General features: G+C 42.2%; 1 protein-coding gene across 1 annotated transcript in view; it reads left to right on the forward strand.

Moving 5' to 3' along the window:
• LOC139295842 (uncharacterized) overlaps positions 1-20,406 on the forward strand; it is a 32,269-nt gene extending 11,863 nt beyond the window's left edge. The window contains exons 15-30 of the mRNA XM_070918124.1: positions 223-374; positions 791-914; positions 1,937-2,070; positions 2,725-2,834; positions 3,938-4,106; positions 4,189-4,293; positions 4,512-8,984; positions 16,289-16,392; positions 16,715-16,751; positions 16,908-17,054; positions 17,376-17,498; positions 17,643-17,645; positions 17,967-18,064; positions 18,164-18,256; positions 18,337-18,451; positions 18,581-20,406. Coding sequence (XP_070774225.1) covers positions 223-374; positions 791-914; positions 1,937-2,070; positions 2,725-2,834; positions 3,938-4,106; positions 4,189-4,293; positions 4,512-8,984; positions 16,289-16,392; positions 16,715-16,751; positions 16,908-17,054; positions 17,376-17,498; positions 17,643-17,645; positions 17,967-18,064; positions 18,164-18,256; positions 18,337-18,451; positions 18,581-18,739 — 6,146 coding nt within the window. The 3' untranslated portion in view covers positions 18,740-20,406. The remainder of the gene's footprint in view (positions 1-222; positions 375-790; positions 915-1,936; positions 2,071-2,724; positions 2,835-3,937; positions 4,107-4,188; positions 4,294-4,511; positions 8,985-16,288; positions 16,393-16,714; positions 16,752-16,907; positions 17,055-17,375; positions 17,499-17,642; positions 17,646-17,966; positions 18,065-18,163; positions 18,257-18,336; positions 18,452-18,580) is intronic.
• Positions 20,407-27,537: the final 7,131 nt, after the last annotated feature.

Here is a 27,537-nt window from a genome sequence, read left to right on the forward strand (position 1 = left end):
TGTTACAAAGTTTATTTGTGGTGTTAAAAGTGCCTCATCTTCCTCTTCATCAAAACCACCAACACCATCTATGCCCACACACTTATCTGTTCTCCATCTCTGTCGTCTTCAAAAAATGTCCTCTTTCACTCTGCCATCATTCTGTCCGACCCATTTTATACCCACCTCCCATCCATAAATACATCCTCAATGCAACCAACCTTCCCCTTCCCTGTGGCACAAAACTGATTGAGGATGACTGGTTCTTTCCTGGCTGCTCTGATCCAGCACTGGCCTCTCGGCAGCAGGAGTTGGAGGAGGAGCTGGCTCAAGCTCGGGGGCTCGGCCAACACAGGGCTAAGAAGCTGGCAGCTCCAGCCCAACGAAGTCTGCAGGTAGGTGGACAAGCTGACATTACTGTGGTTGCGCCGTGGTAATACCAGCATGCTTTCAGACGTTTGTCAAATGCTTATATGTGCTGTGATGTTTCCAGTGTCATAGCTCCAGCTGAGGGAACAAAGAGCAACATCTTCTCCAAATGTGCTAACTGCTCGACTTCAACCAATCTTTCGTTATTCACAAAAACTTTTAAATGTTGGTTAGTACCCTTTCCCATACGAAATGAATAAAGTCCGAGTCCCGTAACAAGTACAGGTCAAATTGAAACACTTATTTGCTTTCTTTTTGAGAGTGGAGATGATGAGTACATTAAGTACGGAGCTGGACCAGGAGGTGCTTAGCTATCTTTAAAGAATTGGTGCTTTTATAAACTGTCACTGCTCTGCTTCAATTAAGATTATCCCACTTGCAGGAGGACTTTGAATTTGATGGGCAGGCCCCTTTCCAGGACCCGCGGAGCACCTCTGAGAGCACAACCCCGATGGAAGGAGAGAACATGGGAGGTTGGTGGCCCGAGTACAGTACTCCTGACACAGGTGTGAGACCCGCTAGACAGTTTACACTAGCATGCACACGGTTTACTTTGGGAAACTTTTGGGTTGACATTATTTTATTTTCACCATAACACTCCAAACTTATTTTATTGAGAGTTGGATTGTGGCTGTTGGTTGGTTTTGTCTTTTTTTTTTTTCAACTAACCTGCCATTATTGTGAATGTAAGACCTGGGTTATCTATATTGGGTTGTTGTGTTTTACATACTAAAGGGATTAGCTTGGTTCAGCTTGCCGTCGTTTCTGTGGACTCATCTGCTGGGTCACACTGTAGCAAGCTAAATCTCACATTTATTTAATATAACTCTGGGACAATTGATATAATCCCTAGAGTTAAACACTCATTCATTGGTTTGCATTTTCATCAGTTTCCAGTATTTTCTTTGGACACGTGCATGCTGGTTGAGCTGGCTAGTGTTTGTTGGAATTAGTCCACTGAATGCACTGAATTCTTGTGAGATCATGTAAATGTAGGTGTCAAGATGCTCCCCATCTGTGGTAAGTTTTGTTTTTTTGTTGTTTGCATGCCCTTTTCCTTAATTTCCTTTCATCCTGTATTTCAAGCTACTGCTTGCCATAAAGCCAAAAAATACATCAGCAATTATCTAAAATAATAAATAAAAACTAAAATGGAAATTATAATTCGGGAGTTGTGTTTTAAATGGAAAACCGACTGATGTATTTTTTGGTTGTTTGTGATTAAACCTTGAGCCCTGGAATTGCATTTCTCACCCTGTCTTCTGGTTAGTTAATCTGCTAGAGATTATCCTTTTAATTAGCCCATGCTCAGTAGAGATGCACTTTTCTTTTAATCTGAAACATCAGTGCAGGAAGTGTTGAGTTTCATGGATGCAGAATTGAAAATGAAAATAGTATTTCTGTAAATAGAGAAACTCAGAGCAGTATTACATGATTCTGTTGTTGTTTATCCTGTTAGAGTATAGTTAATTCCACCTCTTTTATTTCTCACTTTCTCAATACCTCTTCACATTCCTGATGATTGCAGACGGTTTGCGGTCTGTTGTGGAGGAGCTGGAGCTGGAACGGAACCAACTGCAGGAGCAGATACTGAGTCTGGAGGAGCGCTGTCAAGATCTGGAGGATCGACTGCAGCTGCAGGCCCGCATAGAGACTTTACAGGTAACCTCACTGCACCCACCATTACACACCATCTCGTAGCCCCAGGGTTCAGTCAAACCAGTATTTGTCTTGTTAGATATTGTCTTACACTCACACTATGAAATATAACTTTTAGTCATTACTTACCTGACGATGAGTGAATTGCATGTTCCCTCCCCCGAGGACTAGGATTTTGTAACAAACCCTTCTAACACAGGTGACGTTTGATGTAGATGAAGATGAGCAGCCATTTTGGGTCTCTCAGGTGTGTTGGGTCTCTCATGTATGTGTGCGCTAGAGAGCACCTCTGGCGGTGACGGCTAATGGTGTGGTGTGCTTGTTTAATTTCGGACACGTTCTGTTTTTCAAATGATGCAAGTGCAATGTTTAGTGGCAGACTCACTGGGTGTCATAAATCACACCTCACGGATTAACTTTGTAACTGTCAAAAATGGTGAATATCAAAGTTCATTATTACCACATGGGGAAAATAAATATATAATATCAACAAGTCTGATGGTGACAACAACAGTGACAATTAATTACAAGTCTCTTTTGATGCTGTTCTCCAGCGGGTCTGCTGTCGTCTACGTCTGTGTGCAGTGAGAAATGTCTTCATTCAGCTTCAAGAATTTAATCTTTGCATATTGATCTTTCTTTTTTCTGCCATCACAGAATGAGTCAGAGAAACTACAGAGCCAACTTGCCAGCGTCCGAAGTCAACAGAGCAGAGATGCAGAGAAGCATCAGCTACTGGTCAGCAGTCTCAACGAACAGCTCAAAGGGTAAGCTGTTCATACACAGCAGAAATCAGTTCACTGCCTCTAATTACATTGAAATGTATCAGGACAGAGTGAAAGAATTTATATAAGCTGCACATTTGTTTCTGATTACATACTAATTCTTCATCCTGTAATATCCACCTTCATATCCTGGTTTCTACAAAATAAAATAAAAATAAAATAAAAACTTAATGGTACCATACCTTAATAGTTTGGAGGTTAAACGTCTGGTCAAGTTCAGGAAGTCATTCAGTCTTTACTTTTGCATTTGCTCCTATAACATGTATCCACAGCTGCTGCTTCTATTACGGTTTATCAACAGAGGTTTGTTACACCAAACAGCTTAAAAATACAAAACACAGAAATGAGTCACCAAAACCATCCTGTAATGTCACCATCGGGCAAAGTGACAAACTGTCAAACTCTTTCTCATCACACGCTCTTTTTCCATAAGTTAAGAAAAGTCCAAATAATGTAGTCTGCTTGGACAGTTTCATCCGGTGAAATCAGCCTCCACCAAATGAATCTAATCTTCACAGTATGTGAAAGGGGGTATGAAGAGGATTTTTATATGCCAAACCATAAGCCACAGTTAAATTGACCTCTGTTCATCGGTTTAAAGATGCTGATATTTGCCCTTAAATGTACATGAGTAGGTTCCATTTATCCTACTCAAGCAGATTACAACATTATAAACCCACAGATCACCTGTATTATGTTATGATATGTAAAATATTAGACTTCTTATCCAATGACAGACATGCACCCTGAAATGAGAGTGCATTCATTCATTCACGAAAGTCAGTTGAGAAGATTTATCATTATTTTTATTGTGGTGTGTGAATTAAAAAAAACAAAACATTTTTTACATTCCTCTCATTGCGGCAGATCATTTAGCTTTGACAAAACTTGCACTAAAGACAAAAAACAGGGCTTGGACAATATCTCCAAAACTGACACAACGTCATCGTACCTGTGAGCGGTGTTCTCCGCCTGATATCTGTTTTTTTAACTTGGCCATTGACATATAGCCCGGTATTTGATATTTTTGAATTGTTAAATGTTTTAATTGAGTTTATTTTAACTGATCCGATTGTGTTCTTTAGACTGAGTAACACACAGGAGTGCCTGGAAAGCTCACTCATCGAGAAGGAGAATACGTTGGCCAAGACGTCTGAGAAACTTGAGCTCATCAACAGCCTCCGAGAATCTTTGAGTGAAAAAGAAATTCAGTACAAAGAGGTGTCCGACAAGCTCCTTCAGACTGAGCACACTGTAAGAGCTTTGACTCATTTTTTTTGTTTCTATTTGTCACAGTTCAATATCCAGCAATAGTTAATTTGTTTTTCTTCTGCAGCTTGAGAATGTTTCCAAGAAATGCAGCAGCTCAGAGAAACAGTGCTTCGAGTTGAAAACAGAAGTCGCCGACCTCACGCAGAAGCTGAGTGTGCTGAAGGAGAAGGTGTGATTTTTATGAATTGAATCAATCAATCTTTGTATTTTCAGAAATCTTTCACTTCACATCAGCATCATTTATTTATTTATTTATATTTGCGGTTAATCAGTTAATAGTCCTTGACACTACCATAATGAAAATGTGATAAGAGGTTTGTACTAGTGATAAAAATTCTCCTGCCTCACTCGATGCTTCATCATTGTTTTCTATCTCCTCATTTTCAGACACAAAAGCAGGAAATCACCATAGAAACTTTGCAAACTGAGCTTGATCAGACAAACGAGGAGCTGGACAAACTAAATACCGCCTACTTGGAAGAACGAGCCCAACTCATTCATGACCTTCAAAGCTGTGAGCGGGAAATTGATAGCCTTAAAGATACCCTGTTGGAAAAGGACAAGGAGATATCAACCCTCTCTGGTAACATGGTGGAGTATGCAGAACAGGTCGCAGCACTGAAGCAGGAGATCAAAGTCAAAGAAGAGAACCTGGTTCATGTAGAGAATGCACTGAGTAAGGCAACGCGGGAGGCCATGATTATCAGAGACTCCCAGAGTTCAGACCAGCAAGCCCTGGATAGCAAGATCACAGAGCTGGTCGAGAACCTCAAGGATACCGAGATGGAGCTGGTCAAGGCCAAAGAGGAAAGAGAGTCTAGAGGGGCTGAGGTGGAACATCTGATAAAGCAGGCTGAAGAGGACAAGAAAACTATTCAAGACCTTCGAGGGGAGATCCAGAAACAGATTGTGAGCCATCGTAATCATCTTTCTGAATGTGAACCACACATCACTTCACTAAAGGAACAGCTGACTTTATCCACCCAAAAGCTGCAGGAGTCAGAAGGACTCGTTTGGCAGCTCAAGGACGAAAATACCAGCAATGAGCAACTACAGCAACAGCTTAATGATAAAGAACAGATGTATGAAAAAGAACTCAAATCTTTCAAGGATGAACAGAATAAACTAATAGCACAGGTGGAAAAATACAATAATGAAATGCAGACATTGTCCAACCAATTAGAGGAACAAGTACGGAGTGATGAGCACATCAAAATGAAGATGCAAGAGAAACTGGAAACCATAGCTTCACTGGAAAACCAACTGAAAGAAACTGATAAACATGCCAAGGATGAGAGGCAGAAATTCAACACTGAACTGCAAGTCCGAGATTCAGAAAATGAGAAATTGAGCAATGAACTTCAGAACAAATCTGAAAATATCTCCAAACTCAAGAACCTATTAAAAACCCTTAAGACTGAGAAAAAGCAGCTGCAAGAAAACCTTAAAGGGCTGACTGAGGAGCTTGAGCTACAGAAGCAGAATGTAAATCAACTCAGTGAGAAGGTTACATCAGCTCTTGAACTTCATCACAGTCTTGAGAATCAAGTACATTGCCTAACAAAAGAGAAAGAGAGACTTGAACTGGAAGTAACTGAAAGCGTAAAAACAATTTCAGAAGTTACTGTTGAAAAGGATTCTTTGCAAGTCAAAATATCCATGTTGGAAAAGAAACATTCACAAAACAACACAATAATTGAAGGGCTACAAAAAGATAAAGAGGAATTGACTGTTCGAACTAATGAGCTAAATAGAGTTCTTGAGCAAAGCACACACTCAAACTCAGAGATTCTGCTGGAAAAAACAAATGAATGTAGTAGTCTCAGCCAGTTACTCAGGGAGAGGGAGGAGAGGGTGACGCAACTGCAGGAGCAAGTGCAAAGCTTGACTTCTAAGGTAGACCAGCTCCAGCATGACATGGCAGAAAGAGAGCAGACTGTCAGTGATCTTCGAGCACAAACCGAGGCCCAACAAAACCAGCAAACGCAACTTCAGGAAACACTGTCTCTGCTTCGAGAACAGGAATGCAGTCTGAAGTCTACGTTAATGGAGAAGAACACCGAGTTGAAAGAGAACCACGGTTTGCAGAATGAGGTAACACACCAGAAAAACACTGTGTCCAAGCTGCAAGCAGAAGCCGAATCACTGAATGAAGAACACTTAAAACTTCGCCAACAAATAAAAGAGAGAGAAGAAATGTTGAAAAATGTAAAACAACAGTGTCAAAACCACATAGACGAACTGAATGATACAAACAAGATTGTTCAGTCTCTGAGGGACCAAATCAGTTTCATGGAAGAAGATGCCAGAAAGCTTAAGTCTGAAGCAGAGCTGAGGCAAACAGAGTTGGCTAGCTTAAACAGCCACATCCAGGCTGTGACTGAGGAAAACCACCAACTTCGTGCTGCTTGTGAATCAAGAGAAAAGGAACTTGCTCAGCAAACACAGGTTCGATCTGACCTTGATGGACAGCTTAAAACAACTCTTGAACAGAACTCCAGTTTTAGTGCGAAGATTAGCAGCCTAACAGAAGCTAATCAGAGACTACAAGAGGAGTTAGCACAGAACATCAAATCTGTTTCAGAGCTAACCACTGAGAGGAGTTCACTCCGAGAACAAAATTCCCGGCTTGAAATTAAAATCTCAGAAAATCAGAAAATAACTGACGACCTGTTGAAGGAGAGGGAGACGCTTACTGTTGCAGCAGATGAATTAAAAATGATCCTCAAGGAAAGCGAACTGTCAAACTCTGCAGGTTTGCTTGAGAAAACAAATGAATGTGCTAATCTTTCAAAAACGTTAAGGGAAAGAGAAGAACAACTTCAAAGTCTACAAGAGCAAGTTGATGGCTTTAAAAACCAAGTTGGTCAACTCAGCGTGTCCTTGAATGAGAAAGAACAAACAGTGTCAGAACAGAGTTCACAGTTGGAAGCTCAGCAGAACCAACTGCTGCAACTTCAGGATACTATATCTATGCTTCAGGAACAAGGATCTGTCCTGAAGTCGGGGCTGATGGAGAAAGACGCAGTGTTTCAGCAGAAAGCAGAGGAATGTTGCGTTTATCAGAATGAAGTCACGCTACAGAAGTCCCTCATATCACAGATGCAGGCTGAGGTAGACTCATTCAGGAAAGAGTGCTTGGAGGCGAAACAGCAGATGGAGCAAAAAGAAAAGACATTAAAAGAAGTAACAAATGAGTTTCAGAACCGCAAAGATGAGCTGAATAAACGAAATGAATCAGTGATTGCACTTAGCAGTCAGCTTGGTGCCATGAATGACAACGCTGCAGAGATGGAGGTTGAAATTACCGACCTAAAGACTGCTGTACAGAAACTCACTGCAGAAAACTGTCAGCTGACACAGATGGAGGATCAGAGGAAAGCAGAGATTATTGATTTTAAAGATAACGTTCAAGCACTGAATGACCAGAATATAAGATTAAAATCTGAATTTCAGAAAACTGTGACAGAGCTGTCCAAAGCACACGAAGAAGTCACACATCTCAAAACAGCATGCTCTGAGAAGGAGGGGCTTAACTTGGCAATGCAAGCAAAAGATGACTCCCTGAAACAGCAGGAGAATTTGATCCAGCAGCTCAACAGTAGGATTGCAGATCAGGAGGAGCAGCTGAAACGGAGGGCAGACGACAATGTCAGTTTAAATGCTAAAGTTTCAGAGCTTGAAGATTCTGTCTTTAAACTCAGTGGTCAAGTTGACGGTCTTACTTCAGAGTCCTCCGTACTGAAAAATACTTTGGAGAAAAAAGAACAGTCAAGTCTTGAATATCAAAGTCATTCTTCAGCTGCCGTTGAAAATCTCAATTCAAATCTACAAGCCAAAGAGGCAGAGTGTGAGAGCTTGAAAGAACAGGTTTCACACCTTGAAGAATCAGTCACAAAGCTCAACAACACCCTCCAAGTACAGATATCTGAAGTGGAAAATCTGAAAAAAGCCTTGGAGGAAAAAGATGCAGCTCTTTTGCACCGATCAAAGTCTCTTCAAGATATTCAGAGAAGAGCAGATGAGGCTTTGCTCTTCAAATCTCAGTTTATGGAAAGCACAGAGTTGGTGTCACAGCTTCAGAGTCAAATTCAGTTACTGTCCACTGAGTCTGAAAACCTCAAAAAGTCTGCCACAGAAACACAAAGTGCCTTTAACAACCTACAAGAGAAATATGCAACTAACTTAGAGGAGTTGCAAGATGTGAGAGCGCAACTGTCCCAAAGGTCTGATGAGGTGTCCAACCTTAGGAAGTTATTGGATGATACCAATAACGAATATCAGGCAGAAAGGACCACTATAGAAACACTGAGAAATGAGTTATCTGCACTCCATCACAAACTCGAGAAAACCGAAGACCTGAACTCCAGTCTGTCAAAGGAAAAGGATGAAGCTTTTGCTTCTCATCAAGCAAGCGTGTCACTGCTGACTGTTGAAATAGAAAGACTCAAATCACAACATCTTCAAGTTGTGGCACAAATGAATGCACTGACAGAAAACCTTGAGCAGAGAGAAATGGCTCTCCATGCAATTAACAGTCAGTACACATCCCAGGCCAAAAACACATCACAACTGGTTTCAGAAATGCAGAAACTAGAAGAGCAAAATAAGAGACTAAATAAGGAGCTTAGTTTGTCAAAGGAAGAGCACCAGAAGCTTCTTACTGCTGTCGGTAATGAAAACACACATTTGCAAGAGGAAGTTAGAAAAGTTCTTGCAGAGAAGGAAGAGCTGGAAAGGAGACATCATCAAATATGGACATCGCAGGGGGAGCTGCAGGTTCAAATGGAGCAGCAGTCCAGCAGCATGAACGAAATAATGGAGAAAATGATGTCCGAGAAGGAGAGCCTTCAAGCAAAGGTTAGTGCCAAAGATGAAGAACTTTCTCGATTAAAAGAAAACATTCAAAAGATAGAGCAAATTCTGCAGGATTCTGAGAAAGAATGGCTGTTAGTTCTGGATAGAGAAAAACAGGATAAGAATCTACTTGCAGAACAATTGGAAAGTGTTGAAAGTGAAATGAAATCTAAAGATGTTAAAGTTACTGCTTTGAAACAAGACTTGGACAGTTTGCAGGAGAAACTAGCAGAGGCTTCGTCTGCAATTAGACAGGGTTCTGATCAACTGAGCGCAAAAGAGTTGGAGGCGTCAGCATCCAGGATTCAACTTGAGACGGTATTAGCATCTGTCCAGGAAAAGGATAATGACAACAATGCTTTACAACAGGCTCTAAAAGCTGCAGAACATGAGTTACAAAAACTTGTAGTGAGAAAAGATGGTACTGACAAAGGTTCCTCTGTCTCGCCACCAACCACATCTGAGAGATCAGCTGCTTTAAATAAAGACACGGCCTCTTTACTGGACATGATAAGACGATTACAAGATAGTCATCAGTCTGAGGTAGATGCCTTGAAAAAGGAGTTTGATAACACCATTTCACAGTTACAAAAAACACAGAAAACACTTAATGAAGGAGAGAGGAGTATTAATGAGAAGGGTCAACAAGTTACTCTTTTGCAAGACATGGTAGAGCACCTACAGACTCGGCTCAATGATGAGTTAGAGAAAGTGAAAGAAGTTTCTGTCAAACATTCTTCTTTATACAGTGACTTGCAAGCAAAAGATGAACAAGTCAACTGTATGAGCATTCAGATTAGTCAGCAGAAGGAACTACTTGCTGGACTTAGTCAGCAGTTAAGGGATAAAGATGCATCCATCGCCCAAGTCATGGAATCTGCCGCAAATGAAAGAATGAAACTTGGTGAGGAAAAAACATCTCTAATAGCACAATTAGAAAGCATGGAGCAAGAACACAAAACCTCCACGAAGAGGCTTGAAGAGATTTCTCAGCAGCTAGAGGAACGTATCTCACACTGTCAAAGTGAAATTGAGACCAAGAATTCAGAGAAGCTTGAGCTGATTAAAGAAAATGATGATTTAAAGAGTGAAGTAGCCAAGATATCAAAAGAGAAAGATGCAACTAAGAAGAAGCTTCAAGCTGCTCTCATCCTTAGAAAGGATCTGTTGAAAAAAATTGAGCAATATGAAAAGCAAAAAGAAGAGAGTGTAAACAATAAAACTGAGGTCTCGCTTTTACAGGATAAGTTACAGGAAGTAACAAATCAAACTCAAGCCACTGCACAAATTTATGAAGAAAACGTTTCTATTCTTGAAAAGAAAATTATTGAGAAAGAAGGAGAGATTCTTGAACACAAAACAGAAATTGAAAGACTTGTGGAACAATTTCAGTCAGAAAAGCAAATTTTGCAAGAAACATTGAATGAGAAAGAAGTGTGTTTGTCAGAAACATTGTCAACGCTGAGTGAGAAAAGCTGCCTTATCGAGCAGCTACAGTCCAGTGCTGCTGAGAAAGAAGAAGCCTTTGAGCGAGACAGAAACAGCTGGATGCAGAAATTAGAAGAGCTTCAAAATGAAATCAAGACATGTAAAGATGAGTTTAAGGACAGATCGTCCTCCACTGCTACTGCTGTTGATTTAGAAAATGAGCTGGCACAGATGAAGCTTGAAAAGGCAATGTTGCAGAAAAAAGCCCAAGCTGCCTTGCTGGCACGCAAAGAGACAATGAAGAAAGCTCAAGAAAATGAAAAGAAGTTAACTCAAGAACTAGCTGAACTGAAAGACGACTACAAGGCTCTCTTGGAACAACGCTGCCAGCAGACGAATGAGCTCAACGCTGTCCAGTTAAACTTTGACGAGAAGGTCAGGGAACTGGAGGACCTCCGCAAAAACTCTTTGTCTGATCTAGATGAACTGGGCACTTTAAGACAGCTTGTTGATGAGAGGGATAAAACTCTACAAGATTTGAAGATGTCACTGGCTGAGAAGGAGAGCCAGTGCCATTCTCTGTCAAACTTGCAGACAGAGCTAGAAAATGTTAAATCCAAATTTGAGAGCATGGCTCTTGAGTTGGCAAGTAAAGATGAGGCTCTCGTAGTCATGGAGCATAGAGCGGAAGCTTTGACCTCACAACTTCACATGCTAGAGAATGACTTAGAGAAAGCTCATACAGAAGTAAAAGAGAAAACGGAAGAAGTTAAAAAATATCAAGAAATTGCTGAGCTAAAGACCCAACAGGAGAAGCAAGCTTTAGTTAATGAAAAGATTGCTTTGGAGACCCGGCTAAGCATCTCTGAGTCTGCACTGGAGGAACACTTGCGTGCAAATGAAGAAAAACTTCACATTTTGAAAGAAGAAAACAAGACACTTTTGGAGCAAAGTAATCAGATGAAAGTGGAACTTGGACAGAAATCCTTGGACGTTTTAACCATCGAAAAGACATTAGCAGAAACACAGCAGCAGCTCAGCGAGGACAAAGGTGTTTTGACCAAGGCGCTTGAAAAAGCTCATCTGCATTTTACTGAAAAACAAAATAATTTGGATTTGTTAAAACAAGAAAAAGAAAATGCTTTCAGATTAAGCAGTGAACTCAGAGATGAGGTAACCACGCTGAATATGCAACTGAAGGAAGATGTTAACAGAGAAGGGCACAGTTTGTCTTGCAACTGTGCTGAAAACTTTGAAGTTAAACTAAAGGAGAGAGATGATGCCTTGTTGGTTTCTCAGGCTCGAGTTTCAGAAAAGGAAGAACTAATTGCTGCGCTTGAAATGCAATTACAGCAACAAATTAAAATACATGAAAGTGCCATTCAAACGCTGAGAACAGAGGCTGATGAGCTTCAGAAATCTCGAGAAGATGGCACCAAAATGAATGATCAGGACAACCAAAGCAAAATTGCTCTCCTAACCAGGAAGCTTCAAGCAGCTTTAGTGTCTAGGAAAGAGCTGTTGAAGGGAAATGCAACACTCAAGGAAGAAGTGGAAAAGCTGTCAGCCAAACATAAAGCTAAAGAAGCCGAATATTTTGCTCTGGAATCATCAGTGCTGAAGTTGAAACAACAAAATATGGACCTGGAAAATTCTGTGTCATCTCTGTGCAAGGAGAAAGACGAGCTCAGCACCGAAGTTGATGGCGTCTTCAGTGATAATCGCAGCCTATCAGCAGCCTGTGAAAGCCTGAAACTAACCATAGAAAACATCACCCAGCAGAAACAAGCCTTTTCCTGCCAGCTTGAATCTCTTAAGGACTCTCAAACAGACGAGCTGTCCAAGTGGAAGTCAAAGCATGCTGAGCTGAAACAAGAGTACGAGTCTCTTTTGCAAGCTTATGAAAATGTTAGCAGTGAAATGGATAAGATGAGACAGCTTTTGGAGGGGGCCAAAAGAGATAGACAAGAAGCCCTCAGAAAAATCCACAAACATGAGAGTGAGATGGAGATTCTGGAGAAGCAAGCTAGAGAGATGGAGGAAGAAAATGGAAGAATTAAAGAGAGGATGCACAAATATTCCAAAGAGAAAAGGCAGAAGATCGAGGAGCTGGAGGAAGAGAATCAGAATATTAGAAAAGAGCTGACTGAGCTTGAAGAAAACCACAAAATGGCGAAGTGCAAGCTGACTGATAAAAACCAAGAATTGGAGGCTGAGATTTGCAAACTTAAAGAGTCATCGGAGGATCTCAGAGACAAGCTTACAGAATTGCAGGCTGAAAATCACCAACTGGCAGAAAACCTTGAGGAAACTAGCTGCTCATTGGAAAAGAAGCATTTGGAATCAAATACATACACAAACAACATGCATCTTAAACTTGATGAAGCGCTCAGTTTGAATAATTCACTGACTGCCCAGATTGAGGCCCAGAAAACAGAACTTGGCGCTCAATTGGAAATCAACAACTTGTTACAAAAGGAGAAGCAAAATCTTTCTGAAAGAATTGAGAATATACAGAATGATCATGAATTGCATTTGGGAAAGAAAGATGATGTCATTAAAGGGCTCAAAGACATTATTAACAGACATAGCCAAGAGACTATTAGCCTAAATGAGAAGGTGAGAATCTTGGAGGACGATAAGTCTCTTCTGCAGGAGGAGCTTGAAAATGTTCAAGAGATTTCAGACAAAGTGAAAAATGAAAATGAATATTTGGAAACTGTGATCCTCAAGAACTCTGAAAGTATTGATGAACTGACCGAGTCTGTTACTGCTTTGCAAACCCAAAACATACAGCTTTCGTCTCAGCTGACAGCTAGTAAAGAGATGAGTAGTCAAGTTCGTCAAGAAAAAGAGGAGGAGCAGCTCAAATTAGTCAGAGCGTTTGAGGAGAAACTCAAGACGGTTCAGAGAGGCAATGAAGGGTCCAAGAATGTGAAGAAAGAACTGCAAGAGTTACTCAAAGAAAAACATCAGGAGATAAACCAGCTGCAGCAAAACTGCATTAAATACCAGGAACTGATTTTAGATTTAGAGAGCTCTTTGAAGACCTCGCTGTCAGCCTGTGAACACTTCGAGAAAGAACTGAAGAAAAGCTCTGAGAAAATATCAGTTTTAGAGGAAAGAAGTAACCAAGTTGAAGCTGAGCTGAATACACACAAGAATCTCCTCCAGCAGGCCACAGAAAAGATTTTGAGTGTTGAGTCTGAAAGAGACCAACTGGCTCTGGACATACTGCAGGAAAGTAAAAAGTCTGAGGATCATGTAATGGAGAAAACACTATCACCACAAAATACAGATGAGAAACAATTACATTCCTATATGGAGAATCAATTTGTGTTACAGCAACAGATAGATGACCTGAAGGACTTAAAAGATAAAGAAAGTCAGAAAGTTAATGAACTGAGGCAGCAACTAGACTCTCATAAACTACAGATGAATACTCTACAAAGAGCAGCTGACACTAATGAGGCAAAGCTGTCTGCTTTATCTGCCACTCCTCAAGGAGCAGAGGCTACCAAAGTTTGGAATGAGTTGTACCAAAAGACCTTACACGAGAAGGATAACCAGCTGCTGGAACAGGGTTTCGTAATCAAACGATTCCTTGAAGACATGAGAGTGAAAGATAAAGAGGTTAATGAACTACGAGTGACCAAGTCAAGACTGGAAAGGACACTGAATGAATACTCCGTTGCTGCAGCTGCACAGCAAAGACAGCTGTTTGTCATGAGCGCAAGCAACGCTGAACTTACTGAGAATATGGAGCTTATGACTGTGCAGGCAAAGGAACTCGGTGCTCACGTTGAAAGAATAGAACAAGATAAAAACACACTGAGCCGACAGCTTGCTGACAAAGAAGATGTGATTTCCCAAATGCAGCTAAATCTTCAGCAGATGGAAACGATAAATACAGACTCAGACGCTCAGCTGCTCCTTTTACAGTCTCAAAATGATAAACTTCAAGCTAACTTTGAGAAGCAGGAGGGAATTTCTCTGCAACTGAAAACACTCCTCCAGAGTAAAGATGCTGAGATCTCCTCCTTGTTGTCCTGTAGAGATGGACAGATGTCAGGATATCTAGAGCAACTCCAGGCTAATTATCGCTCCCAGGTAGCGGTGTATGAGGACAGGTTAACATCTTCACGCTACCAGAGAGAAAAGGCTGACAAGGAATTGAGAGGGCTTGAAGCCAAGGTAAAAAGTCTGCAAATTAAAGTTAACAGGTCTATCCAGGAAAAGGAGCAGATGACTGCTAAGATGGAGTCATTCAAGAACTCAATGGTGTCTTTACAGAGCGAACGGGAGCGCCTGATGTCAGAATACAGAATACTTGAAGCAAAGAGTCAGTTAGGCTTAACGGGTAAAGAGGGCTCTGCTGACGGGGAAGGTGGTGCCACCAAAGGCCTTAAACATGAAATAAGGAAATTATTACATCAAATGGACGATCTAAATTCAGAGAATGCTATGCTCAGGGCGCAACTGATTCGGTACAGAGAGGATTTGAATCAGGTTTTATCCCTGAAGGACAACCAGTTGAAGGTGCTGCTGAAGAAGCAGCAGGACGTGATCAAAACCCTTGAAAACCAAAAGGCTGCAGCTGAAAAGCAGCACAGAGTGTCTCGGTTGGAGCTCCAAAAGGAAGAAGAGGCAAACAATACGTTAAAAGCGGAGATTTCTAAACTTAAAGCTCAGCTTTCAACACTGGAAGCTAATATGTTGACGGTAAAAATGGAAAGAGCCACAACAAATGAAGGAAAAGTGATTGCAGATTTGCAGGAAGCTGTGGCAGCCAAAGCAGCTGAATGTAATGACCTCCAGCAAAAACTTCTTTCTCAGAAAATCATAACTGATGAGATCAAGGAAAAAATGCAGCTGGTGGAAAATGAAACAGACAAAAAACTGGCTGAAGCTGAGGACAAATACAACAGTGAACTGGACACCTTCGAGCGCGAGGTGGAGCTGATGAGAAACGAGCGCGAGACGGCGGATCAAAGGGTGGCAGAGCTCGCAAAAGAGCTGCTGGAGATGGAGAAACAGCTATCAGAGGCCAAAACGCAAAGCAAAGACATCAGGGCTCAAAATGAGTCTCTGTGCAAAGCCATGGCAGCTTTGCAGAATGACCGAGACCAGCTCATTGAAGACTTCAAGATCCTGAGAAACAGATATGATGAAGAACTCAGAGAATCTCAGGCGGCCTTGAACAAGGTTGAGCGCAGTCTGCAGGATGCCACCTCTGACTCGGCGATGTTTGCCAAAGAGAGGGACATCCTTGTTCATAAATTAAAAGCTTTAGAGAGCAAAGACGCACACACAGAGCTGAACAAGTTGTTGGATGAGCTGTCGAAGGCTTTGTCAGAGAAGGAAAGGGAACTGAAGCAGGTCGTCCAGGAGAATAACTCGTACAGCAGGCAGCTGTCAGCGTTCTCCAGATCCATGGCCAGCCTCCAAAATGACCGTGACAGGCTGATTGATGAGTTGAGCGGGGCCAAAAGAGTGGTTGAGTCCAAGCAAGGGTCAAGCCCAGAGACCGTCCCCGCCATGAATTTGGAAAAGTCAAAGGGAGGTGGCATCAGTGCCCTCCAGAATGAGAGAGATGAGCTGGTAAGTCAAGTCATCGGCTGTGATTTGAGTTTGGCTGTTGCTTGCGCTTCCTCTCTGTGCTCTGTTTCATTTTGTGGGAAGCATGCAGGGTCCAAGTTCGGTTTTATTTTATTTTTTTATACATACCATTGCCTTGATTTGCATGGTATGTTTTTGTTGGAATGTACATGTTCTGGTGTCTGTAAAATTCTTTGTTTGGTGTTGGATGTTATTGAAGATAACTTGTTTTAGCTTTGTGACTGACGACTTTCTTCTGCTATTTTTTGATGTTATTCCAGGAGAAGATGGACGAACCACAGCAAACAGAAAAAATGGTGCAGGCTTACAGAGGGCCACCTGAAAAACAAATCAGCAGCCACCAGGAAGAAACAGCTGATCTGAGGTAAAGGCAGACGGAAGATGAGTGAAGATAAATTAAACTCCTTAAAGAGTAACTTAAAAATGAACTGTGGAAATCAGTCACTGACCTCTTGTGGCTGCAGTCTGTAGTTGGACCTTCAGCCTTGTTACCTTGTAGAGTGTTTACAGCATGGCGGACCACAGCCACAGTAAGCTGTAGTAAGCACCTGCTGAGTTCATGTGGTCAGCTTGCTGTCTGTATGTGTTGTCATGGAAACATCTGTGGATTCTAGCAGTGTGGTTATGCATGTGGCAAAGACGAACAGATCAATGAGAAACTAAAAGTTTTCTTCGGATTCTAATAGGTGTGACACAGAGAGGAAGCACACGCTGCCCGTCAAGGTGAGTTATACATCTGAATGTTCTGCCTTTGTCTGAAATTCATTCTGTTGTGTTTTGCATTATTGAACTTATTATCTGTGCACGTTTTAATCCTCCCAAAAATACCAAAACCCCTCTGTTCAGTCTTTCATCTTCCTTTGTCCTTTCATACAACAGGAAACGGTTGTTGTGGCAGGTCAGAGTGGAACGGACGAGGCGGTGAGGCGGTTTGAGGCGGAGAGGATCCAGCTTCACAGAGACCTGCAGCGCTGCGTGTATGAGATCCAACAACGAGACCAGTACTTCCAGCAAGTCAACGCTAAGGTACGAAACGCTGAGTCTGTGTGCGTTACTGAAACAAAACACATCTGAATGTGCAGCTGAAACGTTGGCGGTGGAGACGCAAGCAGAAGACTTAGTGTAAGTCGTTCAAACGTCTTGTGTGATGTGTGAAGTGCAGGCAAGCTGTTTGATTATACAACACTGCAATAAACGTGAGGTCTGATTACATGACATTTCTGTCTATTGATTATAGCTTTTTGTTTTGAATGTTAGAAAGTTTGAGGATAAAAAAAATAATAAATGGATGCTGCATCACCATGTATGCTTAAGTCTCCCTTGAACCCCCCCCCCCCCCCCCCCCAGCTGCAGCAGGTAGTGGAGGAGAAAGGTGCTGTTGCAGCTCAGCTGAGGGCCGTTTCCCAAACCCTGAGGGACACCCAGAATCGCTGCCACTGGCTAGAAAGTCAAGTCCAAGGCCAGGCTCAGGTAAATAACCCTAAACATGTGCTGCTTATGTAGACGGCGCTTCAGTGGTCCTTTTTATTTTCTTTCACATTTTTATCTCATTTATTTTAGTTTTGCCGTCATAAACTGAAACTACTGAATTCCTCTGATATTTCCATCAGGTAGCAGGTGGCCACATAACCTCCAGTGGTGTATGTATATTTATGTGTATGTGACTTGCCTGTGGCATTGCTTTTGTAATGTGATTGTCACTTCACAGACTTTTGATGCAGCTTTTCTATTATGATCCCACCTGTATTATTATGTTTAAAGTGTGTCCTCGTGGTTTTAAACAAACATGTTTCAGAAAAAAACCCTGAAAGTTAGACGTTACATCTCTAATTCAACTCTGCTGCATCTCATCACCCTCTGTCGCTGCCTTTGCACTTCTGTCATACTACAAAAAAGCTGCGTCTCTATTTACCTGTAATGCCGTATCCCCGCCACCAGGGGTCAGTGTACGCTGAGGTTGCACCTGGAGCCCCCCAGGAGAGGAGCAACAACTCCACGACTGCTGAATCTGCTGAAGCCAGTCAGCTGCGAGAAAGGTGAAGAGACGAGACCTTCCTCCTTTATCTCTGCGTAGTTGTGTATGAAACATTATCTTACAGATGGATATATTAACGTGTGTGTGTGTGTGTGTTCAGGTTGCTTGAGGTGGAGCACAGTTTGTCAGATGAGAGAGCTCGGAGAGAGACAGCTGAGGAGGCTCTGCGTCTTGCTGAGGACAGAGCAAAGAGGTGAGACCCCCCCCCACGCACACACACACACACGCAGTATATTTAACAGAGCAGAACTTTATAAAAAGTCATGTTCACAGTGTTGGTTCCAGTCTGTCCAGAGACAGTCAGCGGGACTTCAGCATCGAGATGGAAACAGAAGAGGAGTGGGAAGCTCTCAGTCTCAACCCCAGCCAGCCTCTAATAACACGAAAGGTACGCAGCAGACAACGAAGCATATTATTTTAAGGTTTTCATTCATTTAGTCTTCACTCATCTTATGAAAGCCACCACTGCTCGTGGAAATAAACCCTTCTTCGTCTCGATTGGCTGTTGTGCCTCCAGGTGAAAGGTGGGATGGTGGCGTGTCGACGGTGGCTCAGGGGGAGGAGCCTCTACTTCTCCAGGCTGTTGACGAGCCGCGCCCGCTCTCGATATTTCTTTCTGGCCTACTTGCTCACGATACACGTGCTCGTCCTCATGTGCCTCACTGGTGCCCTGTAGCAAGGTCACACTGGGAAATGACACAAACTGGCTCAAAGTTAAAACTGAAAGCTGAAGTCTGTATTTTTTGTTTTGTTTTTTTAGCTAGAACAGCATTTTTATATTCTGTCTGTATTTTGAAGCTTGGTAAACACTAAAACTGGCACATACACAGTATCTGGAGAGGCTGTCACACCTGTCCTTGTTAATGAAAGTAAGTCGTGTTTTCACGTTGAAGTTATTTGCTCTGTCGATGACGTTACGCTCTGCTAAATGGACGGATACCAACAACATGTTGGCAGCTGACGGATTTCAGATGGAATCATCTACAAAGTGTAAAGTCATTTTTATTTATCTGTTTTTGTTGTAAGACTGAACACAACGACTTTAAATTACCACTCAGATTTCTTTCTTTAAATGTTAAAACCAGCCTTAAAGCATGATTCTCCCTTTCTTTCCTGGCTGTTCTTTCTGAAAAGAAGCACGTGGGCTCCGTAATCATTTAGGCGTGTTGCCCACAGTTTGTAGTTTTCAGATCCATATCAGAAAGGAGGCAAGGAAAGAAACACAAATCCTCAAGTTGACGGAGTTTAAGGAAGGAAGGACTTGAACTTCCATGTAACGCTCATGTAAAAGCCTAAGAAGGTGCAGAAAGCCATATCCATTCTTGGTCAACGCTGCTGTATGAATCTTGTTCATCTCCTCCCCTGAGCTGGGAACAAACATGCAAACATCGCGTCTGTCAGTGACTGTTTGCTTTGCATCCAAATCCCAAATATCGGCACCAGCTGCTGCTTTCTTGCCTGCCTGGTTTCATATCTTGCACATAATCGTGATGCTGAGTTAAAACTATGCACTGAAACTCCAAATGTGTATATAATCATCTCATATAAGCTCAAAAGCACTACACCTCTCCCACTCCCTCCTGCTCCCTTTAACTGTTAAGCCAAAGGCGTCTGTATTCGTACCTTGGCAGTTTGAACAAGTGCTCTCATGCCCGTTAAAGAGTGAGAGACAATGGTTTCAGAATATCCTTAAATATTACTGCGGTGTCATGGTTTGCCATTGAAAATGGACTGCAAAAAACAAAGAGGATATGAAAGAACATACTGTATGTATTTAAGCGTTTTCTGTATTTATGTGTGCATCCTCAGAAAGTATCCTGTACAGTATCTATTATGGACTGTATATATACATTTCTATCCTCTCTGCCTGATGTTTGATCACTGTACGTTTCTTCTTGATTGTTTCGAGTTTGTGACCGATAAGAGACGAGGTTTTCACAGACGGAGGTCAATTAACAAGCCCCAAAAAAAATGATTGATTGATTACTGATCCTTTAAAAGACAAAGAAAATAGAATAAATGTTGAAAGATGCTTTCTGGCTTGTTAATTGATCCAGTTTTGTAGAAATACACGGTTGCTGGTGAGTTTGGTACATTGTCCTAATGATCTGTACATAAAGGTGTGATTGATGGACAAAACGATGAACTGAATCTATTTATGAGAAAGGTTGACTACTGATATATACTGATATTTTCTCTACTGCCTCTATTTTTAAGAGATAGTGATGCTGTTGGCCTTTTGATGACATTAGGCTTAACTTGGTGCAATACTGTGTCAGAGGTGAACTTTCAGATCACTCTTTACCATCTCGAAAGAAATTTAATAAAGCTTATTGAACTTTTCGTCATTTTGCCCATATGATATGTATTTTACAGTCTGTGTTGGCGTCAGTCCGTCTGCACGGTCAGATTGTTGCTTTGAATCAACTTCATCTGGAAAAAATCTGAATGTGACAAGAGGTCAAATGTTAAAATGATTATGATGGACCTTAAACCAAAAAGTCTCTTAGACAATCATGCATTAGGTTGACCTTTTTGGCATTTAAATCTACACACAGTAATCTGTAGCCTGTTGGCTTTGATCATCCTCCATCCTCCATTTGACCTGATGACGGCGCTATAGGGAAAGTTAAGGCCTCACCCAATCTACCGGAACACATTTCAAGGCAATTCAATTGTTGTCAGAATCATTAGTCATTAGGATCATCATCATCGGGAGCGATGAATGTTTGATATTTCAGTCTCCGCCGCAGTGTGGACAGACGGATGGAAGCCACAACGCCAGCATGGCTAATCACAAACCAAGCCGGGTCTAAGGAAGTCTCCATACACCTACGCCAGCCTCAGAACCTGGGCAAGAAGGGCCTCCATCAGTGAGATGACCAAGAACCCAGAAGACACCAACGGAGCTTCAGCACTCAGTCCATCAGACCTTTCTGGTGGAGAGGCCATGAAGTCACTGCTGAGTAGAAGGCCGATGACAGCGAGCAAAAGGCATTGTAAGGACTCTCAAAGCATCGCCTCGCTGTTACCATGCCGACGGTGAGGCGTGGTGGAGGCAGCATCATGCTGTGTGTGTGTGTGTGTCTATAACACAAGCGTCCAAAAGTAGAGGGGTCTAAATAAAGCGAACTCGGTAGTGTTCCTTACTCATAGATTGGTTGTTTGAATATTAGAAATCGTAAAACGGATGAGCTAATTATGCAATAATACTTTAAAGAAAAGTCCACCTTAAAATACAAAACAAAAATGTGATATTGACACTGCATCTTGTCTTTCTGTCACCTGATGCTGCTTTAGTAGAATTTCCTGGAAGAAAAACTCTTTCTTCTTCAGGTTTTGGTGTCTGAAGCCTTCACGGTCAAAAAGATTCTTTTTAGACCCAGAAAACAGTCCGGCAGCCACACAGAGACCACATTCTCCAGAGACCGCAGCCTCAGAACAGAAGACGCCACACGTCTTTGAAGTTTAATAATGCTGCTCTCTGGTCTGCACTTTAACACGATTGTGCCATTTCAGTGTGAGTTGAATACGAAAGTAAAATAAGATATATTAGTATTTCAATTCGTCATTCCGAATAGCCAAGAATGAAAAAGATGAAAAAAGGGAATCCAGCTGAATGTCACAACACTGGTGGTGGTGAAGAACTCTGTGTGTCTCATCTGTTATTATCCTCACAGGATCATTGACGCTTCACATGATCTCTTCTCATCTTCTTGGTAACAGAAAGGCCTCCGTTGGTCGACGATCTAATGCAGGTAAAAGTCCTTCACTTCCCTTCATGCGGACTATTTGGCAGGTGGATGCAATGACACAAACATCTGTGTAATATAGTGGAATCAACAAAGGTACCGCAATACTACCTTCATTGTGTTTGAGGTGTACGTTGTGTTGTTGTATTTGATTACATTATTTTGTAGTGTTACTGTTATTTTGTCCACCCTGTACATGATGTTATTGTTCAGAGGACAGTGGTGAAAGAAGTACTCAGATCCTTTACTTATGTAAAAATAGAAATACCACAATTTAAAAAATACTGCATCCTTTCTTCAAAATAAAGAAAAAGTACAAAAGTATTAGCAGCAGATAAAAGCACTCATTATGTAGAATGGTCTACAGCGGTTTACATATATTTACATTATTTATTATATAAATTACATTATGGATTCTACTTGAGTAAATGTACTGAGGGACCACTGACGCTGATGATGACAGGATGTGTTTAATGTCCCTGTGATTGACTGGCGACCGGTCCAGGATGGAGCCCGCCTCTGGCCCATGTCAGCGGGGACAGGCTCCAGCCCCCAGCCCCCCCCGGCGACCCATGTGTGTGGTTGGATGTGTTTGATGTAATGTGCACGTGAAGCCGGTAGATGGCAAAGTCGACTCATTAAATACCAGAACCCCAGCCCAGATCCACAGAGACCGGGCCGTGTTGCAGGCTGGTATTTTACTATTTTCCGCGATATGAATGAGCTGGAGAGGTGGGCTCATACTGGACGTCATCCTTGAACTACTGTCCGTGGGTTTGCCCCATTTTCCTTTGGTTTTTTTGTTTCAGTTATTTCATCTGCCTCTCCGGTCAGTCTCCAACCTCATAAATATTAATGAAGAAATTCCCTTTTTTCTCTTTTATGATGTCATCTCATGTAATCTCCAGTGTCGACGGGTAGACCTCGAGTTTCTTCATTCATGCTGTTCTGTTCTCTGGATAAAAGCCCTGTGGTCACGGGTCAAAGGGGAATTACATCTCTTTGCCTAAACGTTCACGTTTCATTACTGAAGAATCACATTTTCCTCTCGTCAGTTGTGGCTTTTTTTGTCTGTGAAATATGACACAGACTTTTCCTTTTGCTGCTGACAGGATTTGAATCACCCTTTTCCACATTGACATACCTAAACTTGCTCCTGCAGTTCTCTTTCTCTCTCAGCCAGAGCGAGAACAGTCCTCCAGTTGCCGGTGACCCACTTGCCTCCAGCACCAGAGGAAGAGAACCGGAGGAGTAGGAGAAAATGGGCGGGGAGGAGGTAGAGGTGAAAACATGTGGGAGTCTGCAATGATTAATGTGCTTTCAGAGATGGAGTGAGTGAGAGAGATAGGGAGCAGCGAACAAGGGCATCTGTGATGTGTGGTGGTGGAAAGAGTACAAGTAGGCTCCGGCAACAAATCAATGACCCCATCTTCATCTTAATGCATCCACCTGAAACACTGGAGCATGCAGGCAAAAGAAATACCTCAGCAATTATATGTGCAGAAGGCAGACAGGTGCTGTACAGCACCTGTCAGTCTCTGACACTGCTGGCAGAGTCAATGATTTTATCTCTCGGGGGAAAACAGGCTCTTTTCAGATAAATCAGCAGGGATACGATCATCAGTCGTCCCACTTTGATCCTCCTGAGACCCGGAGGATCGATGGCATCAGCGGTGACCTCGTCCTCGCCGCAAACAAGGGAGGCTGTTCGATCCTTATTCTCCTGAATCCTTTGACTCAAATCACACGATATATAATGCTTTGTAGAAAACCTACAGACTGATTTAAATCTGATTTCTCTATTTCCGTAAGGGTAAATCTTATGCTCTGTGATGCTCTGCATTGATCTCTGACAAGAGTCTCGCTCTTTCAGCTCCGGTTTGGTCTCCACCAACTCGTGAGGGAAATGTCCGGCTCTTTAGCTGCTAGATGTTCCACTTTCTCGTCAGTCTGCTGTCGTGTTCAGTGGGTTTGTCAGAGCTTGTTTGGTGAAAACAGCTGCTGGAAATGGGATCTGATGAGAGGGAACCAAACAGTGAATGTATGTCATAAGACCAAATGCATATGTCCATGTCCACCTAAAATGTTTGTCCAACAGTTTTGAATACAAATACCCTGAAATCTGCAGGTTCACCGTGAGTTCGCTGGTTTGTGGTCATTTGATTGCAGAGAATACGCACCACTAAAGCAGCACAGTATCACCGGAGGGCCCCATGGTTCAGGATGATCGTGATTTCAGTCGATATCGTGCCGACATGGTGCACATGGCTAAATTAATTGTGTTAAATGAAATCACCACACAGCAAACCAGGGGCAGTGTCAATACTGTGCACAATGCTTGACAGCTCATGCCCCCCATGAAGTGGGTTCATAAACAAGCCTATATGTGGTTAATAGGTTGATGGTAACGAAAGAGATCTCATGGTTCTTTTTCTCTCTTTGACTTTTTAAAATTGCATAATTAAGATCCCTGTGACATTTCCTGTACTATGAAGCTAAAAGTGAAAACTGAGAAAGACATAATATCAATTGACGTCAATAAAAGTCCTGAGCAAATACAATCATGTAAATGCCTCGGCCACAGTGTCCCCCACATTGTGTCCCTGAGGGGGAACTCGATTTGCAGTCACACAATCAAAGCAATCAACCTGCATATTAAATAATAAAACAACACTGTAGGAATGAAATCATTTTCTGTGCTGAATTACTGAGTTACAGTTCAGAGGGAAACTAGGATCAGACGTAGATGAGTTACATATATCGTGAATATCAGAATAAAGGGGGACATTAAATCTATAACTGCGGTGATGTCAGTGATGATGATGATGATGGTGAAGATGATGTCACGGACCTATACCTTCAACAACAAAGTACATGGAGGGCACGAGAGTTCACACAGGACGTGAGTGTGTGTGTGTTTGTGTTGTTTGGACGCTGCAGGATTTCGCTGCATCGCTGCTCTCGCTCGCCTCCTATTCTCTTTTTAGCCCTACATTTTTTTTCGGTGCGCCCTATATAATGTCCCACTTTGCAATTAGGTCTGCTGCTGGTGATTCTTCCTCCACAGCAGACTGCTGTGTGTGTGTGTGTGTGAAGTATTCAAGGCCGTCTGTGATCCAGTACTGTTCTCAACTTCCAGACTGCCTGTTGTCGCCTCTGGAATTGGGTTCACTTGCCAACGTGTCCTGACAGACACCTCAGCCTTCATTTTCTCGAGAGACGGTCGGCCTTCTCCTGACTCTTCTTCCTCCTCTGTCTCTACTTTCCGTGTCTTCTTCATCCTTTAGTCCTCCTCCTCTGTTAGGAGTCACTGATCCCCTCATGTACGTGGACACAGTGCCACCCAGTCATCTCAACAAGCTTTCGTCTCTCTCCTACTGTCGGGACGTATAAGATGCTTCTCCTTAATAATGAGTGTTATTACCCGTCTTGTGAAATGGCCCACTTGGGCATATTTACTGGAGATCTAGTACTACATGCGCGACCCCCCTCTCAACATGGTTCATTGGTTGCCATAGCAACAAGGTCTTCCCTGGCTACCAGCTCAAGACCTCCAACTCCTTCGACCGTCCATAGCCTAATACAGCATGTCCAGATGACTCCTGTCTCTGTCCTCTCTGTGCGGTGGTGGCTTGAAGATATTTATACACGGAGGAATACTGAGCTGAAAATGTGCTGACAGCAGTGATAAGTGATTTTTAGGAGGAAGAGATTTTGGAAGCACGAGGTAAAGAGTTTTAAATCTGTGCAGAAGCTCAGTAGCACTCCATCTCTGAATCGTATTCATTCATCTTATTATTTCTTTCTGTATAATGTGAAAAGATCAAAATCACGACTCTGCCATGCTAAGAAGATTTCTTTATGGCCCGAACATACTCTGACTGGTCAGACACGCATGCAGCCATTTCAACTGTAAGACATTTTTGGAGCTGTCGTGTTTACGTATACATTCAATGCAAATATGTAAGTGCAGATTTGTCCACCGTGGCGCAAATTTAAGTGCACAAGCGCCCAGCGCACTTTGAAGATGCTTGTGAAAAATACACACACACACACCCCGAAGCTGTATGACTCTTCATAGATGAACAGAGGCAAAAGGGAAATGGAGGAAAGTCTGAAGTACAATGACAGAAAGAATGGCTAACTGCTAACAGTCTTTATTTTGGTTGCTGCTAAACAAACGACGTTAGCAACTAGCTGGTGAGGAAAGTGGAACATCTTGCAGCTAAAGGCTCCTACTTGCTAACACGTCAGCCTTAAAGTATTAGCTCAACATGGCGTGTATTAGTTCGCGAAATATACTTATTTGCTTTTTTGCAAGAGTTAGATGAAGAGATCAATACCACTCTCACATCTGTGCATCGACTATTTAGCTAGAGATGGAATTCATCCAGCTTAGCTTAGCATAAAGACTAGAATCTGTGTGAAACAGCTAGCCTGAATCACTTCAGAGGTTCAAAACTGGATTTCTTTCTTGGCAACCAGTGGCCGGGTGCAGTGACTTCCTTATGGTGACGACAAAAAGTCACTGCATCCAGTTACCCAATTAACTGCCCGCAAAACCTCAACTTGTCGTTTTCGGTTTGTTTACAGGTTAAACAAACCATGTGTTCATTACTGAGCTCTGGAGGTATTGGTGGGCATATGTTTTAACCTGTGGAGTCAGCCAGGCCGGCTGTTTCTGCCTGCTTCCAGTCTTTATGCTAAGTTAAGCTAATTGACCCCTACAACTAGTGAAATAATTAGGGGCATTGATCTTATCATCCAAATCTCAGCAAGAAAGCGAACGAGCATGAAGGATAAAAATCCAACCAGTCAGCGCCGTATAAACTCTACAGTGTGTGTTGCAGAGTGCTGTGCTGCTCCTTAAACAGTTTAAAACCTTCACTTCTGGTGGGATCGATTCTTTATCCCCGGGGGAAACTTGTACTAAGAATGATAGTAATTCACAGTGGAATCACTGGATGTTCAGTAGAATGACCCCGCAAACGCAACGCTTTCCATCAAATTCTGTAAAGTCAAAATGTCCTCAGTTAGAGAGCCAATCAGGACCTGATCCAGCAGTGATGCATTAACAGGAGTGAGTTGAGGAAAAAAAGAGATGGTAAGTTTAAATTCAACCACTGAAACCAACTGGAATTCTGTTGGTGTCTGTTGTAAATGTAAATAGAAGAGAAGGTAATGAATCTTCAAGGATTCGTCACGAGAAATCAAAGCTTTCCTTCCACCATCCTACAGAATATCAAGACAGATGATGATGGATGAGGGGACTTTACTCGCCACATTATCCCAAGACATTTTCATTCTCATTTAAATCGACTCTCTGGACCTCTAACGCCATGTTTTACCCACTGACGGGGTCTGACAGGGGACAGTAGCAGAGCTGAGACACCAGAGAGACTGGATTTAGTTCAATCTCCTTTTCATTATGATTTTCAAGGGAAATGATAATGATTAGTATATTGGTTGTCGGTCAATGTGTCAACCAAAACATCTGCTTTGAATTCACTGTAACCTGGACTTGGCGAAGGACTGATGAGGTATACTCCCTCAAAAAACAATGGCTGAGTACTGTTCTTTATTGAGGATGGCATCTGCAGACAGTCTGGATTAACAACACCTACAATGGATTCTGGATCAGTGACCCGGTTTCATGCCGAAAAGGAAACTCAAAATGTCCAAATATCAGTAATACTTTACACCAGAACATGACAAAGTATAC

This window comes from Enoplosus armatus, chromosome 1, assembly GCF_043641665.1.
Source record: "Enoplosus armatus isolate fEnoArm2 chromosome 1, fEnoArm2.hap1, whole genome shotgun sequence".
NCBI lineage: Eukaryota > Metazoa > Chordata > Actinopteri > Centrarchiformes > Enoplosidae > Enoplosus > Enoplosus armatus.